At 39.0% G+C, this 19728-nt stretch overlaps 1 protein-coding gene across 12 annotated transcripts in view; it reads left to right on the top strand.

Annotated features, from left to right (window-relative positions):
* Positions 1 to 19728, top strand: part of Wdr62 (WD repeat domain 62) — a 697795-nt gene that overhangs the window by 583653 nt on the left and 94414 nt on the right. For all 12 annotated transcript variants that reach the window (XM_070087131.1, XM_070087133.1, XM_070087132.1 and 9 more), the window contains one exon: positions 5211 to 5428. In XM_070087131.1, the coding sequence (XP_069943232.1) occupies positions 5211 to 5428 (218 nt within the window). The remainder of the gene's footprint in view (positions 1 to 5210; positions 5429 to 19728) is intronic.

Here is a 19728-nt window from a genome sequence, read left to right as displayed (position 1 = left end):
TTTTTTTATTTTTCTGAAACTGTTCATCAGAGGAACAAGGGCTCATAATTTACATTTATCCAGGTAGACAATGATGCCTTTTGATACTCTTCAAAACCAGGGAAACAGTTTCTGTTCTAGCAGTGAAACATTCTGGACCTAAAACACAAGAGCATGGCACTATTAGTTCTAGAACATAAGAACATAAGAAAGAAGGAACACTGCAACAGGCCTACTGACCCATGCGGAGCAGGTCCATGTCTCCCCTCCCGGATTGGACCAATGACCCACCCCCAAGATTATCCCAATGACCCACCCAGTCTGGTCATCCCCACACAAGGATGGAGCACTGTACCAGACCCAGCAGCACAAGCTAGTCAGGTCCATCTCACACCCACCCACACCCACTCATGTATTTATCTAACCTATTTTTAAAACTACACAACGTCTTAGCCTCAATAACTGTACTCGGGAGCTTGTTCCACTCATCCACAACTCTATTACCAAACCAGTGCTTTCCTATATCCTTTCTGAATCTGAATTTTTCCAACTTGAAACCATTGCTGCGAGTCCTATCTTGGCTGGAAATTTTCAGCACACTATTTACATCCCCTTTATTTATTCCTGTTTTCCATTTATACACCTCGATCATATCCCCCCTAATTCTACGCCTTTCGAGAGAGTGCAGATTCAGGGCCCTCAGTCTATCCTCATAGGGAAGATTTCTGATACATGGGATCATCTTTGTCATCCTCCTTTGTACGTTTTCCAGAGCATTTATATCCATTCTGTAATACGGTGACCAGAACTGAGCAGCATAGTCTGAATGAGGCCTAACCAAGGATATACGTATGGAGTTGAAGAACAACCTGAGGACTTCTATTATTTATACTTCTAGATATGAAGCCAAGAATTCTGTTAGCTTTATTGCAAACACTAATGCACTGTTGTCTTGGTTTTAGGTTACTGCTAACCAGAACTCCTAAATCCTTTTGCAATCGGTAGTATTAAGATCTACATTGTTTAGTTTATATGTGGCATGGTTATTTAACTGTCCAACATTTAGAACTTTGCATTTGTCAATATTAAACTGCATTTGCCACTTCTCAGACCATTGCGTCAGTCTATTCAAATCATCCTGGAGTGGTCTAATGTCCTCATTAGAATGAATTGGACGGCCTATTTTGGTGTCATCAGCAAATTTGCTTATGTCGCTGTTTATTCCCTCATCTATGTCGTTTATGTAAATTGTGAACAACAACGGGCCCAACACTGACCCCTGAGGAAAACCGCTTGTGACGTGCCCCCATTCGGATTTCTCCCCATTTATGCAAACTCTCTGCTGTCTATTTGTCAGCCATGCCTCTACCCAGGAAAAAATTTCTCCTCCTATTCCGTGTGCCTTAAGTTTCCTCAATAGCCTCTGGTGTGGAACTCTATCGAAAGCCTTACTGAAGTCCATATACTACGCAATATCATATTCATTACCATGATCTACCTCCTCAAACACCTTAGTGAAAAAAGTTAGTAAATTCGTAAGACAGGAACGCCCCTTTGTAAAACCGTGTTGAGAATCATTAGTCAATCTGTGCCTGTCAAGATGGCTACGAATTGCTTCGGCAATTATTGATTCCATAAATTTTCCCACTATGGAGGTAAGGCTTATTGGTCTATAGTTCGAAGCCAAGGACCTGTCACCTGCCTTGTAAATAGGTATTACATTTGCCATTTTCCACTTATCAGGCACTATGCCTGTTCTTAGAAAATCAGGAGGGTTCTCTCGGTGAGGCCCAAGAGGGGTAATTCTGTTCTAAGAGACTGGTCATGAATGGCTCTTGGGAATTAGACCATTGAAAAATTGTACATTCTGAAATGATACTCTTTCTCTATCAGTATCTCAGTAGTCTAAATCTATTCTTCAAAGGAAACTTCTTCCATTATTGTTTCACTCTTAATATTGTTGTCTCACATTCTGAGATGATTCTGCTGTTACCTGTACTGGAACTCATTCAGGATAGAGTGGTGGAAAGTGTGACACACACTTCCAAGGTTTTTCTCTATATATTCATTAAAGCAAAAGAGAAATCGTGTTTAACCCTATTAGGTTCGAGAGGCCCTCTCCTAAACTTGTTCTCAGGGTTTAAAATTTTTTGGAAAAAATAATTATTTTTTCTTATAAAAAGATAGAGAATCTTTTCCCAATCATAATGACACCAAAAGTATGAAATTTGATGGAAAACTTACGGAATTATGCTCTCATGAAGTTAGCGGTCTCGACGATGTTTACGCATCACCGATTTCGCCCACTTTCAGCCCTATTTTTGGCCAGTTCCAGTGTACTAGTCATAACTATTTCGCTAGTACTCCATTTTTTCTATCGAATGAGTACAAGAAACCACCCATTTACCGATTTCAACTATCCAATAAAGTGGTCAGAAATTAGCAATTGTGCCAATTTCACACAAATTTGAAAAGATGCCAATTTCCAAATAGGGTCCAGAATAAACAATACAGACATTCCTGGCACTAAAATAACATTCCCTCTGTTCATTAGTCATGTTCCCAGGCCCCTCTTACATTTCTTTTGCTTTCCACTTTGAATTTTTATTCTCACAAAAAATAGAAGATTTACTGTTATGCAGACTAGTGCATTAGTTTAGAAATGGTATAAATAATATCAGTGCACTTGTGAAAGAATATTAGACTGACCAGTTGACGTGTATTGGATGCGTGGCATGATTTGTTTACTTTTGAACTTTGGCAAAAATTTAACATTTCTGCTACTTTGAGCTCAATTTCAAAGTACTTTTCATTGTGAAACCAATCAAAATCATCTCAATTTCTGTAATATGTCTTCTATTTTATAAAATGAGACCAGGAAAACTAGACTACAACCATAAATACCATATGAAAATACAGTGCAAAGTCGCTTTTTTAAACCAAAAACACGGTCAAAGTTATTTTTTTCTCATTTCGCACTGTGTGCTGCAGGATTTTTTTTATACTCTGCACACTGACCACATAGACCAATTCTTTCATATGTAGGCCTACCAGCTTTCTCTCGCTAGATTTGAAGGCGCTAGAATTTAGGTGTACTAATACATCAATAACCCTGGTGCGTAAGCCGTACTAGTATATCGGAAACTCTGAAAAGGTTAATTCTGGACTTCAAGGATTTATATAGTCCAAGATACCTTCAATGTGCAAGATGTAAAATTGGTTCTTCACTACTACAGCAGTTCTAAGCCTCTTTCATAGATCTATATAAGGATTTCCAACATGTTTTATCCATTTCAATGGAGTGAATTATTGGTTAAAGGATAGTCTGTTTGGCATTGGGTCAACTCTGTGAATTTTCACCCAGGCCTGCTGCCCTGTCATTCTCAGATAAAGTCTCAAGACTTGCTAGTATTCATCTAACTATATGACACCATAATAGTTAGCTAATTTTTCTTTCAAGTATTGAAGACACTTCAGGCTAGGTTTTTCTTGTAAATCAGATAAAATTAAAGTTCATCTGAGTCCAGTTCCTGCGTTGGTTGTCAGTTAAACTTTGTCAGTCTTCAACTCAAGATTCCATCATATATACAACTGTGGCTAAGTCAGTTGTAGGTTAACATGTTATTCTGCTTGAATATAGAGAATGATAAATAAGTGTTCAACTACAGAGCCTTACATAGATGTTTGAACCTGGACAGCATTTAGGGATCAGTATCAATATATTTTTCTTTCTCTAAAGGTTAGGAAACTTTTTTGAATAGGTATGTCAGTAGTGGCACTCTTATCAATTTGCATTTCACATGAACTTGAAAGAACTAAAACCCATTCATTAGCTAAAGCTTATGGCAGTCACTAATTAGAGAACTCTACTATTATCAGTATGTTCAGACTAGAGACTGGCTCTCGCTCTGCCTCTTCATTCCTCTCCTTGAGCATTGATGTCATTCTACACCTTCTCTGAGGCTCTAATCGTTTGCATAGTGTGAAGCATTCACCTTCTAGCTCCTTTCATTTCCAAAAGGCTAAATACTGTAGCAGATTGGTTTGTACGTCAATATCCAGTGCCACGAGTGAGAACTATGGCAGATCTTCAGTTCTCTAGTGAAGCAATGGGGTACTTTGGATGTGAACTTATTTGACACAATGTCCTGATGTATTAGTAGTAACAGATGTAAGGTCACTGGATTGCACAGTTTACGTTTTCCTACCTACATTGCTATTGAAAAAAGTAGTATTGTGAATTTTCAAATTACATGTTCATTGCATTCTCATTGCTTCATTGAATTTTATCCAACCTTGGCTTCTGAGCTTGTGGAACATGCCGAGAGAGTTGCTTACTGGGCACGGTCATCTACTGACTCAACTTGCATTACAGGGACTCACACAGTTGAGGCTAATGCTTTCCATATGATGCTTTTATAGAGTTAACTATGAAGCATGGATGTAACCTTCAAGGAGGCCTGGATGGTAGCTTACCATTATAGGTGTTGAGGGCAGGATTCCTAGTGGCTCATCTGAAATTGTACACAGAATAAAGCTTTTTGAAGAAGGAAAAACTGCTCTCCATGCATAGTTTGATGAACCAGAAAGACTGTGGCCTTCTCATGTGATTGTTCTGACTCAGGCTATTATGACTGATGTCATTGGGTCAGATCCTATGGTGGCATGGCAAATGAGCCCTCATAATAGAAAACTGATCAGAGAAGGGGCTACATAGTAGCAGGTTGGTCCTTGAACTGGGAGCCTAGGAGATAAAGCAGATACATAAAGAACAAAAAGACAATACTATGACTAGAAAAATACACAAATAACTCACACATAGGAGAGAGTAGGAACTTACAACAAAGTTCCTCCTCTCTCCTATGTGTGGGTTGATAAAATACATATATTGTATTTTATCAACTCTTAGAGAGCAGTAGTTTTTCATTCTTCAAAGTGCATTATTATAGTCACACTAGTAAGCTTCCTCCTTTTTACTTCACTGAACTACAATTCAGTAAAGAATTCCCTTTCTTGTACGTAATTATTCTTGTACTTCGTGGTTCGAAATAAAAATTATTGTGGCTTTTATTTTTGCAGGTCTTACTACTTTTTATCAGCTTATTGGCCGATTCATAACAATTTTTCTTTTTGTTTGATACTGATTTTTGTTAATGGCTATAAGCACTGATTGATTAGCAGTGAAATCTACTTATAATAAAATAAATTAATTATATTCTTACAATTTACAGGGTTCACCCTCTAAAATTAACACTAAAAGAAGTAATGACCCACTTGGCCGAAATAGACATCACACAGATGAAAGTGATGTTAGTAGTCTACGAGTGGATGATGGTGCAACGGATCATGATGGAGACATAGAAGACTGCAGTGAACATGATGATGAAAGCACAGAACCTGAGCACTCTGAGCATCTTATGTATTATCCACATAATGATGACACAGCGAGGTAAGTATTGTGTGATTCTCTCATGAGATGCAAGTAAGTCATGATTTATATACGTACTAAAGGTTTCTAGCATGTGAAGATACAGTACATAAGTTATCCTAAGATCAACCAGTTTACTGTATACAGTAGGGCCCCACTTATACGGCAGGTTAAGTTCCAGGCTACTGCCAGAAAGCAGACATTGCCGGAAAGCAGAATGCCATTTGTTTCTACTTACAAATGTCAGATAATAAGATTACACTAGCATATACAGTGGACCCCCGGTTAACGATATTTTTCACTCCAGAAGTATGTTCAGGTGCCAGTACTGACCGAATTTGTTCCCATAAGAAATACTGTGAAGTAGATTAGTCCATTTCAGACCCCCAAACATACACGTACAAACGCACTTACATAATTGGTCGCATTCGGAGGTAATCGTTATGCGGGGGTCCACTGTATTAAGTTAGCAATAGAACAAGGCATTAAAAAACAATGAAAATTAAAATATACACACAGTACACTCATTACTTACCTCAGAATATTTGTAGTCTTAACCCTATGAAGGTCCGCCGTAGATCTATGGCTATGCATTGAGGGTCCAAACTGTAGATCTACGTCATGAGCTCAGCTCGCTCTGATAAGCTGTGAGTGGTAAATTTTGGCCTTGATGTGAGAGAATATATCTATGTGGTATGTGTGCACCATATAAAACAAATCCTGCAGCACATAGTGCATAATGAGAGAAAAAACTGAGACTGTAATTTTTGATTAAAACAACGAATTTGCAGTGTTTCTTTGTATGTTTTTTATAGTTGTATTTGGGATTTCTTGGTCTCATTTGATAGAATGGAAGACATATTACAGAAATAGAGATGATTTTGATTGGTTTTAGTACTGGAAATGGCTTGAAACTGAGCTCAAAGTAGCAGAAATGTTAAATTTTTGCCGATGTTCAAGAGTAAACAAATGACCTCACATGTCTAATACACGCCTGCTGGTGGGTCTAATATACGTTTACAAATGTGCTGATATTATTTATACAATTATTACAATATTGCATAACAGTAAATCTATTTTTTGGTTTGAATAAAAATTCATTATGTGAATAAAAAAATCAAAACGGAATTCATTAGTAAAGCCTGGAAACTTAACTAATGAACAGAGGAAATGTTAGTTTAGTGCCAGGAATGCCTGCATTGTTTATTCTGGATCCTATTTTGAAATTGGAGTATTTTGAACTTTGCATTAAATTGGCCAAATTACCAATTTCCGATCACTTTATTTTATAGTTGAAACAGTTGACTTGGCGAATTCTTGTGCTCAATCGATAGAAGTAATACTAGTGAAATAGCTAAGAATTTTGTCGACTGGAATGAAATTGGCCTAAAATGGAAGTCAAAGTCCGCAAAATCGCCAATGCGTAAATATCGCTGACACATCAAAATTTGTGAGAGCATAATTTTGTCAATTTTCCATCAAATTTCATACATTTTGTTTTATTACACTCAGAAAGAGATTTTCTACCATTTCATAAGAAAAAATAACAATTATTTTTTGAAAATTCTTGGACACTGGTGCACACTTTGAAATTTTGCCCTTTGGACCCTGAAAGGGTTAACCCTTAAATGGTCCAAACATTACAAAAAAAGAGCACTTTTTTTACGTGTTTTAGAATAAAAAAAAATTAGGTTCAGTACTTACAGAGATGTGAGGCAGAGAAGCTGGCACTGGATGCTCACGTGTTGGCAAGATGCAGTCCTGCCGCTTGCAGAAGTGTTGCCGATATACTTTTTTCTATTTTTCATATTATTTTATATAATTTTTATGTTCTGATAATTACAATTTATAGTAGTTCTTGTCATTTCATAACCAATCTTTGTTCTGACACTAGTATTAGATACTGAAATTGTACTCAAATTGTCACAAACACACTGACAGGTGAACATTTACACCTGCCTTGGTCATTTACTACAGTCTTGGAATATATACAAAGTATTTATAGGTCCCAGCAATGTTTTGGATATGTGGAAGTATATAATAATAATGAGGAGGAGGAGGAGAAGGAAATTGAGGAGGAAGAGAAGGAGGAGGAGGAGGAGGAGGAGAAAGGAGGAGGAGGAGAGGGTGAAGGAGGAAAAGGAGGAGGAGTAGGAAGAGGAGGAGGAGGAGGAAGAAGAGGAAGAAGAGGAGGAAGAGGAAAAAGAAGAGGAGGAGGAAGAAGAGGAGGAGGAAGAAGGGAGAGGAGGAATAAGAGGAGGAGGAGGAGGAAGAAGAAGAGGAGGAGGAGGAGGAAGAAAAATAGAAGGAGGCAGTGAAGAAGAAGAATAGTAATAATAATAATAATAATAGGTAATAGTAAGTTGCCTTGAAGCATGAAAAACAAAGTCCACCCCTGACAGTGACATGAAAAGACAAGATAACATCTGATAAAAGCTGACGTTTAATGAGCATACACAAGGGTTGGGGAGGGTGCAGCTGATAAGAAAAGATTAGAGGTGACATTTGATGAGCATCGCTCTCCCTTTGTTTTCGCTGGTACACAAACATTTCTGTCTGTATTTGTCTGCCTGTCAAGCTCCCTGTCTATCTGTCTAGCTCTCTGTCTCAACGAGAGCCACAAGACTGCGTCATCACCTTTACTCACATCTTTAAGCAGAGTATAGCACTTTGTCTGGATTTTTTGGGCTATCCTAGGTAATTTATACTCCCTATACTTGTATTTATGTGTACCTGTGAGACAGAGATAGACAGAGACAGATTGAAAGAGATAGACAGAGATAGACATAGGCAGAGACAGACACAGATATAGACAGAGATAGAGATCGACAGACCCTAAACTTGGGGTTAACATAACTTTCCTCTTAACCCTTTCAGGGTCTGTGCCGTAGATCTACAGCTTTACATTGAGGGTCCAAACCATAGATCTACGCCATGAGTTCAGCTCACTCTGATAAGCTGTGAGCAGTAAATTTGGGCCTAGATATGAGAAATGCATCTATGTGGTATGTGTGCAGCACATAAAATTAATCCTGCAGCACACAGTGCATAATGAGAGAAAAAACTGAGACCGAAATTTTTGATTAAAACAGCAACTTTGCAGTGTCTTTTGTATGTTTTTTATAGTTGTATTTGCGATTTCTTGGTCTCATTTGATAGAATGGAAGACATTTTATAGAAATAGAGATGATTTTGATTAGTTTTAGTGCTGAAAATGGCTTGAAACTGAGCTCAAAGTAGCGGAAACGTTAAATTTTTGCCGATGTTCAAGACTAAATAAATGACCTCACACGTCTAATACGCACCAGCTGGTGGGTCTAATATACGTTCACAAACGTGCTGATATTATTTATACAGTTGTTACAATATTGCATGACAGTAAATCTTCTATTTTTTGGTTTGAATAAAAATTCATTATGTGAATTAAAAATCAAAATGGAATTCATTTGTAAAGCCTGAAAACGTAACTAATGAACAGAAGAAATGTTAGTTCAGTGCCAGGAATGCTCCATTGTTTATTCTGGACCCTATTTTGAAATTGGAATATTTTGAACTTTGCACTAAATTGGCCAAAGTACCAATTTTCATGTTTATATTTTACGTAGAGTGTTTATTATATAATTTTGAAAAAATATCACAGATGGATTATGTCTATATTAATGTTTTATATGACATTTAACCCTTAACCCTTTGACTGTCGAAAGGCCCAATCCTGAAGTGTCTTCTGGTGTCGCAAAATATTTGAAAAAAAAAAAAACATTTTTTCTTATGAAAATGTTAAGATTATTTTTCTGATTGCTTTAGTCCCATAAATTTTTTTTTGCCATCAGTACTTACCGAGATAGAGGCATGAAGTTTGCAGAAAATGAGCCACGTATGGCAACAGCGTCGACTGTCTCTCACCCGGTAAACTTCGGTTTACTTGTATTTGAAGGTTTTGTTTTTTCACTATTATTTTTTCACATAACTTATGTGGCCTGTGAGATCAAAGTAAGGTGCATTGTACATATATACACTCGTTGTATACAACACAATAAGCACACAAACATAATTATCAATATATTGTTTACAAAACTTGTTTAAAAAACAAACAATACAAAAAATTGTTTATTACTATTGTTCTATAATATATATACCAATATACAGTCACTGGACATATTCCTAGAAGTTCTGCAGCTTGTGGAACTCTTTGAAACATGTTTTCATACACAATGGTGTTTTACACTCCTCACACATAAAACCAGTGTGTGTGCATTTTTGTGGACTTTTTTTTTTTTTTTATGTGCAAAGACAAAACACCTCGTCTGAGCAGTTTTCTTCAAAGTATTAGCAGGCAGTTGTGTTATGTAGTTATCCTAGGTAAATGGTCGTGTGTCATCATTCCTTCTTTCCTGCATTCCTTTCCTACCTTCCTTCATACATTCCTTCATTATTCCTTACTTTTTCCTTCCTTTCATCTTGTCCTTCCTTCATTCCTGCCTTCCATTCTTCCTTCCTTCTGGTTTCTATAATATATATACACTTATATAGTCACTAGATACTTTCATATAACTGCTATTATCTTCATTCAGCAAGCTTGTCTTGTGTGCGAGTGTGTGGCTTATAATTGTTTTGAGTCAGGAGTCGACAGCTGTCAAAATGACATATTATCTCATTACTCACTCCCCCTACCGCCTGTCAAAACAATGGGGTCGGATGCTGCTTCCCCTCCATTCTATCTAATTATCTTTCTCCCTCATTCTATCTCTTTCAATCTGTCTCTCTCTTTATGTTTGTCTGTCTATGTCTGTCTCACAGGTACACATAAATACAAGTATACATAGTGTAAATTACCTAGGATAACCCAAAAAATCCAGACAAAGTGCTATACTCTGCTTGAAGATGTGAGTAAACGTGATGATAACAGTCTTGTGGCTCTCTCTGAGACAGAGAGCTAGACAGATAGACAGAGCTTGACAGACAGACAAATAGACAGAAATGTTTGTGTACCAGCAAAAACAAAGAGAGGGAGATGGTCATCTAATCTTTTCTTATCAGCTGCACCCACCCCTACTCTCGTTTACGCTCATCAAACATCAGCTCTTATCAGATGTTATCTCCCTTCATCTTGTCACTGTCATGGAGTGAACTGTTTTTCATGTTTCAAGGGAACATATTATTACATATTATTATTATTATGTATTCTTCTTCTTCTTCTTCCTCCTCCTCTTCTTCCTCCTCCTCCTCTTCTTCCTCCTCCTCCTCCTCTTCCTCCTCCTCCTCCTCTTCTTCCTTCTCCTCCTCTTCCTTCTCCTCCTCTTCTTCCTTCTCTTCCTCTTCTTCCTTCTCTTCCTCTTCTTCCTCCTCCTCCTCTTCTTCCTCCTCCTCCTCTTCTTCCTCCTCCTCCTCTTCTTCCTCCTCCTCCTCCTCTTCTTCTTCCTCCTCCTCTTCTTCTTCCTCCTCCTCCTCCTCTTCTTCTTCTTCTTCCTCCTCTTCTTCATCCTCCTCCTCTTCTTCTTCCTCCTCCTCCTCTTCCTCCTCCTCTTCTTCCTCCTCTTCTTCCTCCTCCTCTTCTTCCTCCTCTTCTTCCTCCTCCTCTTCTTCCTCCTCCTCTTCTTCCTCTTCTTCCTCCTCCTCTTCTTCCTCCTCTTCTTCCTCCTCTTCTTCCTCCTCTTCTTCCTCCTCTTCTTCCTCCTCTTCTTCCTCCTCTTCTTCCTCCTCTTCTTCCTCCTCCTCTTCTTCCTCCTCCTCTTCTTCCTCCTTCTCTTCTTCCTCCTCCTCTTCCTCCTCCTCCTCTTCTTCCTCCTCTTCTTCTTCTTCCTCCTCCTCTTCTTCCTCCTCCTCTTCTTCCTCCTCCTCCTCCTCTATTCTTCTGGTATCCTGGGCATTGCTTTTGGTCTCAAACTCCTGGACATCATGAAATTGATTTTCACTGACACTTCTATCTGTGTTAGAGCATCCCTTGGGAAGAGTAGAGTATCAGATTTGCTGGGGAGTCACATATTTCTTACCGCTAAGCATGCTGAAAAAGGACGACTGAAATGGCATTCCCACAATGCACCGCTGGCTCCCCGATTTTTTTTATATAGTGCACACTGACCATGGAGACCCATTCTCTCACATGTGGGCCTACCAGCTTTCTCCTGCTTGATTTGAAGCCGCTAGAATTTATACGTATTTATATGTCAAACATGGTATCTCCTATGACGTATTTATACGACCGCAACAGTCAAAGGGTTAAACTGTCAAAATGTAGATCTACATTCGCGTGTGAGGGGTTCCGAACGTAGATATATATATATTTTTTTTACGTGCTTTCAAATGGGGGAAATAAAGGTTGGAGCACTACGCACATGAACATGGATCTACGTTTGGACAGTTTAAGTTATTAATGTGCCTTAGAGTGATCACTGTGTTATTATTTTTATCATTATTAATATGGCATGTTCAAGACTAATAAGACACTCTTGGTGATGTTAATGTGTACCTGCATGCCAGCACTGTGTGCAAGTTTACATAAGTACAGGTACAGTGGACCTTCGGCTTTCGTAATTAAACTGTTCCAGAGAGAGTGACTAAACCTGAATCTGACGAATTCTGAAATAATTTTCCCCATAAGAAATAATGGAAATCCGATTAATCCGTTCCTGACGAAACCCCAAATCCTGAAGTTTCTCCTGGTGTCGAAAAATACTTAAAAAAAAAAAAAAAAAATACTTTTTCTTATGAAAATGTTAAGATTATTTTTCTGATTGTTTTAGTCCAAAAAAAAAAGTTTTTGCCCTCAGTACTTAATGAGATATAGAGGCGTGAAGTTGGCAGAAAATGAGCCACATATGGCAACATTGGCGACTGCTGCACCCCGTAAGTAAACTTTGGTTTACTTGTATTCGAAGGTTTCTTTTTTTTTTCACTCATTTTATTTTTTCACATAACTTATGTGGCCTGTGAGTCCAAAGTAAGGTGCAATGTACATATATACACTCGTTGTATACAATACAAAAAGCGTACAAACGTAATTATCAATATATTGTTTACAAAACTGGTTTACACAATACAAAAAACTTTTATTACTATTGTTTTATAATATATATATAAATGTACAGTCACTGGACATGTTCCTAGAAGTTCTGCAGCTTTTGGAACTCTCTGAAACATGGTTTCATATACAATGGTGTTTTACACTCCTTAGACATAAAACGAGCGTGTCTGCATTTTTGTGGGCCTTTTTTTTTTTTATGTGCAAAGACAAAACACCTCGTTTGAGCAGTTTTCTTCAAAGTATTAGCAGGCAGTTTAGTGTTATCATAGTTTTTTTTTCTTTCCTACCTTTTTCCTTTTTTATTATCACACTAGCCGATTCCCACCAAGGCAGGGTGGCCCGAAAAAGAAAAACTTTCACCATCATTCACTCCATCACTGTCTTGCCAGAAGGGTGCTTTACACTACAGTTTTTAAACTGCAACATTAACACCCCTCCTTCAGAGTGCAGGCACTGTACTTCCCATCTCCAGGACTCAAGTCCGGCCTGCCGGTTTCCCTGAATCCCTTCATAAATGTTACTTTGCTCACACTCCAACAGCACGTCAAGTATTAAAAACCATTTGTCTCCATTCACTCCTATCAAACACGCTCACGCATGCCTGCTGGAAGTCCAAGCCCCTCGCACACAAAACCTCCTTTACCCCCTCCCTCCAACCTTTCCTAGGCCGACCCCTACCCCGCCTTCCTTCCACTACAGACTGATACACTCTTGAAGTCATTCTGTTTCACTCCATTCTCTCTACATGTCTGAACCACCTCAACAACCCTTCCTCAGCCCTCTGGACAACAGTTTTGGTAATCCCGCACCTCCTCCTAACTTCCAAACTACGAATTCTCTGCATTATATTCACACCACACATTGCCCTCAGACATGACATCTCCACTGCCTCCAGCCTTCTCCTCGCTGCAACATTCATCACCCACGCTTCACACCCATATAAGAGCGTTGGTAAAACTATACTCTCATACATTCCCCTCTTTGCCTCCAAGGACAAAGTTCTTTGTCTCCACAGACTCCTAAGTGCACCACTCACTCTTTTTCCCTCATCAATTCTATGATTCACCTCATCTTTCATAGACTCATCCGCTGACACGTCCACTCCCAAATATCTGAATACGTTCACCTCCTCCATACCCTCTCCCTCCAATCTGATATCCAATCTTTCATCACCTAATCTTTTTGTTATCCTCATAACCTTACTCTTTCCTGTATTCACCTTTAATTTTCTTCTTTTGCACACCCTACCAAATTCATCCACCAATCTCTGCAAGTTCTCTTCAGAATCTCCCAAGAGCACAGTGTCATCAGCAAAGAGCAGCTGTGACAACTCCCACTTTGTGTGTGATTCTTTATCTTTTAACTCCACGCCTCTTGCCAAGACCCTTGCATTTACTTCTCTTACAACCCCATCTATAAATATATTAAACAACCACGGTGACATCACACATCCTTGTCTAAGGCCTACTTTTACTGGGAAAAAATTTCCCTCTTTCCTACATACTCTAACTTGAGCCTCATTATCCTCATAAAAACTCTTCACTGCTTTCAGTAACCTACCTCCTACACCATACACTTGCAACATCTGCCACATTGCCCCCCTATCCACCCTGTCATACGCCTTTTCCAAATCCATAAATGCCACAAAGACCTCTTTAGCCTTATCTAAATACTGTTCACTTATATGTTTCACTGTAAATACCTGGTCCACACACCCCCTACCTTTCCTAAAGCCTCCTTGTTCATCTGCTATCCTATTCTCCGTCTTACTCTTAATTCTTTCAATTATAACTCTACCATACACTTTACCAGGTATACTCAACAGACTTATCCCCCTATAATTTTTGCACTCTCTTTTATCCCCTTTGCCTTTATACAAAGGAACTATGCATGCTCTCTGCCAATCCCTAGGTACCTTACCCTCTTCCATACATTTATTAAATAATTGCACCAACCACTCCAAAACTATATCCCCACCTGCTTTTAACATTTCTATCTTTATCCCATCAATCCCAGCTGCCTTACCCCCTTTCATTTTACCTACTGCCTCACGAACTTCCCCCACACTCACAACTGGCTCTTCCTCACTCCTACAAGATGTTATTCCTCCTTGCCCTATACACGAAATCACAGCTTCCCTATCTTCATCAACATTTAACAATTCCTCAAAATATTCCTTCCATCTTCCCAATACCTCTAACTCTCCATTTAATAACTCTCCTCTCCTATTTTTAACTGACAAATCCATTTGTTCTCTAGGCTTTCTTAACTTGTTAATCTCACTCCAAAACTTTTTCTTATTTTCAACAAAATTTGTTGATAACATCTCACCCACTCTCTCATTTGCTCTCTTTTTACATTGCTTCACCACTCTCTTAACTTCTCTCTTTTTCTCCATATACTCTTCCCTCCTTGCATCACTTCTACTTTGTAAAAACTTCTCATATGCTAACTTTTTCTCCCTTACTACTCTCTTTACATCATCATTCCACCAATCGCTCCTCTTCCCTCCTGCACCCACTTTCCTGTAACCACAAACTTCTGCTGAACACTCTAACACTACATTTTTAAACCTACCCCATACCTCTTCGACCCCATTGCCTATGCTCTCATTAGCCCATCTATCCTCCAATAGCTGTTTATATCTTACCCTAACTGCCTCCTCTTTTAGTTTATAAACCTTCACCTCTCTCTTCCCTGATGCTTCTATTCTCCTTGTATCCCATCTACCTTTTACTCTCAGTGTAGCTACAACTAGAAAGTGATCTGATATATCTGTGGCCCCTCTATAAACATGTACATCCTGAAGTCTACTCAACAGTCTTTTATCTACCAATACATAATCCAACAAACTACTGTCATTTCGCCCTACATCATATCGTGTATACTTATTTATCCTCTTTTTCTTAAAATATGTATTACCTATAACTAAACCCCTTTCTATACAAAGTTCAATCAAAGGGCTCCCATTATCATTTACACCTGGCACCCCAAACTTACCTACCACACCCTCTCTAAAAGCCACGGGATACTTTCATATAACTGCTTTTGTCTTCATTCAGGGGGCTGTAGGGCAATTTTCCGCGCGCTCTCAAAAAAAATCGAAAAATTATGGAAATTGAGTTATATACAGTGGACCCCCAGTATCCGTTCCTGAGAGCTGATCGAATACCGAAAATATCAAAAAGCGAATCAATTTTCCCCATAAGAAATAATGGAAATCAAATTAATCCGTGGAAGACACCCAAAAGTATGAAAAAAAAAATTTTTTACCACATGAAATATTAATTTTAATACACACAAACTGAAGAAATGCACAGTTACATAACACTTACCTTTATTGAAGATCTGGTGATGATTGATGGGATGGGAGGAGGGGAGTGTGTGGATGGTGTTAGTGTTTAGAAGGGGAATCCCCTTCCATTAGGACTTGAGGTAGCAAGTCCTTTTCCGGGGTTACTTCCCTTCTTCTTTTAATGCCACTAGGACCAGCTTGAGAGTCACTGGACCTCTGTCCCACAACAAATCTGTCCATAGAGCTTTGTACCTCCCGTTTTTTTACGATTTGTCTAAAATGGGCCACAACATTGTCATTGTAATAGTCACCAGCACGGCTTGCAATAGCTGTGTTAGGGTGATTTTCATCCATAAAGGTTTGCACTTCAACCCACTGTGCACACATTTCCTTAATTTTTGAAGTAGGCACAATGGATTCCACAACTGGCATAGGCTTCTCAGGGTTAGCCCCAAACCCTTCAAAATCTTTCTTAATTTCTATACTAATTCTCACCCTTTTTACCACAGGGTTGGCACTAGAAGCTTTCTTGGGGCCCATGGTGACTTATTTTGCAGAAACAAGCACCAAAAACAGTGATAATATGGATAATATGGAATGTACCAAATGTATTCTTAGATGCGCGCACACTGGCTGGCTTGTAAACACTGGCACACACGGGGCAGTTCAGGCCACACATGGACACGTCTCGTACAAATCATATCGAATACCGGGTTTTCAATCGGATCCCGAGGCAAAATTTTTGCGTTAAAATGCATCGAATACCGGATTTATCGAATACCGATGCCATCGAATACCGGGTGTCCACTGTATACAGAAAAATAGCTTAACCAGAATGAATGTTCTACGATGCTTCTACAAGAAATTATAGTCATTTATATCAGGTATGGTGATGGTGATGTGGGTAGTGCGTCTGCTCACAGCCCATATATTTTTTGGAATTTTTTCCTTGTTTTTTATCGCTTTTCTTGCATTATTCTTTCTAATATAATAACTGACTATTGGGCGGAGTTTATCCGTAGACTTCCAGATAATCGGGCACCATCTGGGAACGCTCGGCCATATTCCCGCTCCAGAGAGCCAGGAGAAATTACTTCATTATTGCGCTTATATCAACTTATATATCAACTTCACAGCTTATTTATCTATCAGAATTTATCTAATATGATATAATAAACACTATAAATAACATACAAGCATGTTATATACTCTAGACTGAATAAAATAAGCCATAATATGGCTAGAGACCATCGGGAATATTTCCATATAAATGGGTTACTGCTCTCCATGTCATATTCTTTGGTCTTTGAGTAAGAGAAAATGGTGTTTTGAAGAGGATAACTGCACTAGAACATCAGTTTACTAAGAAATACACCCAAATAAACGCGATTTTCGCTATTTTTTTTTTTTCGAGACGGTAGGCTGGCCGGCGTTCCAGGCCAATATCTCGGAAGTAACTTATTCACTTATGGTACATCGTTCTGCCTTTATTACTTAATTAAATGGAATAATATTCACAGAAATTGTAGAATAATGATTTCTCTAATTTGCAAATATTCATTCCCCAACAGCCCCCTTCAGCAAGCTTGTCTTGTGTGTGTGTGTGTGTGTGTGTGGCTTCTAATTGTTCTTAGTCAGGGTAGCAGCTGTCAAAATGACATATTGTCTCATTACTCACTCCCCCTACTGCCTGTCAAAACAATGGGGTCGGATGCTCGCTTCCCCTCCATCCTATCTAATTATCTTTCTCCCTCATTCTCTCTCCTCTTCATTCTTCATTTTCCTCCATTCTTCATTCTCCTTCATTCTTCTGGTATCCTGGGCATTGCTTTTGGTCACAAACTCCTCAAAACCATGAAATTGATCTTCACTGACACTTCCATCTGTACACAAATAACCCGCACATAGAAGAGAGAAAAGCTTATGACAACGTTTCGGTCCGACTTGGACCATTTACAAAGTCTTTGTAAATGGTCCAAGTCGGTCCGAAACGTCGTCGTAAGCTTCTATGTGCGGGTTATTTGTGTATCGTTCCAGTCACGGTATTGTGCCTTTTTTTTGTTACTTCCATCTGTGTTAGAACATCACTTGGGAAGAGTAGAGTCCCAGATTTGCCGGGGAGTCACATATTTCTTACACTAGGCATGATGAACAAGGACTACTGAAATGGCATTCCCACAATGCACCACTTGTTCCCCGATTTTTTTATATGGTGCACACTGACCATGAAGACCCATTCTCTCATATGTGGGCCTACCAGCTTTCTCCTGCTTGATTTGAAGCCGCTAGAATTTATGGTATTAATTTGTCAAACACGGTGGCTCATAAGACATATTCGTATATACCGAAACAGTCAAAGGGTTAAAAAAAAAATATTTTTTACATGAAATATACATTTCCCTACACAGAAAACAATGAGACATGCAGAATAAACAATACTAAAATGACACTTACCTTTATTGAAGACTTATTGATGAGTGATGAGACAGGAGGAGGGGAGAGGATGGAGGTGTACTATTGTTTGGAAGGAAAATCCCCTTCCATAAGGACTTCAGGTACCAAGTCCTTTTCTGGAGTTACTTCCCTTCTTTGTTTTTTAATACCACTAGGACCAGCTTGAGAGTCACTCAAAAAAGTGCTCCAGAGAGGTCTGTATCTGGCATTTCTTTAAAACTTCCCTAAAATAGGTTACAACATGTCATTGTACATGTTGCCAACACAGCCTGCAACAGCTTTGTCAAGGTGATGTTCATCCATAAATGTTTGCACCTTTGTTCATATTGTGCAAATCTCCTTAATCTTTGAAAAAAGCACCTTCCTCTATTCTATCTCTCTTCCTCCTCCTCTGAAGCAATTTCCTGAGCTGTGGTCTGTTGCTGTTGCAGATGAAACTCTTGCAGCTCTGTAGTGGTTAGCTCTTCATCGTGGTCCTCCACCAACTCTTCCACATCTCGAAACTCACATCCAACCCTGTGGAATTCCCCAGTGCCACAATACTTTCCACAACTGGCATAGGTTCCTCAGGGTCAACCCCAAACCCTTCAAAATCCCTCTCTTGTACACATTGTGGCAACAATTTTCTCCAAGCAGAGTTCAAAGTCCTGGAAGTCGCTCCCTCCCAAACCTTACCTATAAGGTTTATGCAATGGAAGATACTGAAGTGATCTTTTCAGAACTCTCTTAGGGTCAATTCAGTGTCTGAGGTCACTTGAAAGCACTTTTGAAACATTGCTTTGGTGTACAGTTTTTTGAAATTTGAAATGACTTGCTGGGCCATGGGCTGGATGAGAGCAGTGGTATTAGGAGGCAAGAACTTCACTTTGATGAAACGAAACTTCTGCGCCATTTGCTCTTCCAAGTCTGGAGGATGACCAGGAGCATTATCCATTACCAGGAGGCACTTGAGTTCCAATTTATTTTCCAGGAGGTATTTCTTCACACTGGGGCCAAACATGTCATTAAGCCAGTCAAGGAAAATGTCCTTCATGACCCATGCCTTACTGTTTGTCTTCCACATCACACAATGTACTCTTGACGACTGTTTTTCTTGAACACTCTGGGATTTTCAGCGATACACCAGTAAAGGCTTCACTTTGAAATCCCTACTAGCATTACTACAAAACATGAGAGTTAGCCTCTCTTTCATAGGCTTGTGTCCTGGGAGTGCCTTTTCCTCCTGAGTAATGTAGGTCCTCTTTGGCATTTTCTTCCAAAAGAGTCCTGTTTCGTCACAATTAAACACTTGTTGGGGTTTGAATTTTTCAGCCTCCATGTACTCCTTGAAGTCTTGAACGTATTTTTCAGCCGTTTTTTTTTTTTGTAAGAACTGGCAGCCTCACCATACCTTATCACACTGTGTATGCCACTGCGATTCTTAAATCTCTCGAACCAGCCTTTGCTGGCCTTAAATTCACCAATATCAGCACTAGTTCCAGGCATTTTCTTTGAGATGATCATGCAGCTGCCTTGCCTTTTCACAAATTATTGACTGCATAACACACTCCT

The sequence above is a fragment of the Cherax quadricarinatus genome, chromosome 21 (assembly GCF_038502225.1).
Source record: "Cherax quadricarinatus isolate ZL_2023a chromosome 21, ASM3850222v1, whole genome shotgun sequence".
Taxonomy (NCBI): Eukaryota; Metazoa; Arthropoda; class Malacostraca; order Decapoda; family Parastacidae; genus Cherax; species Cherax quadricarinatus.
This window is presented reverse-complemented; position numbering and strand designations above follow the sequence as displayed.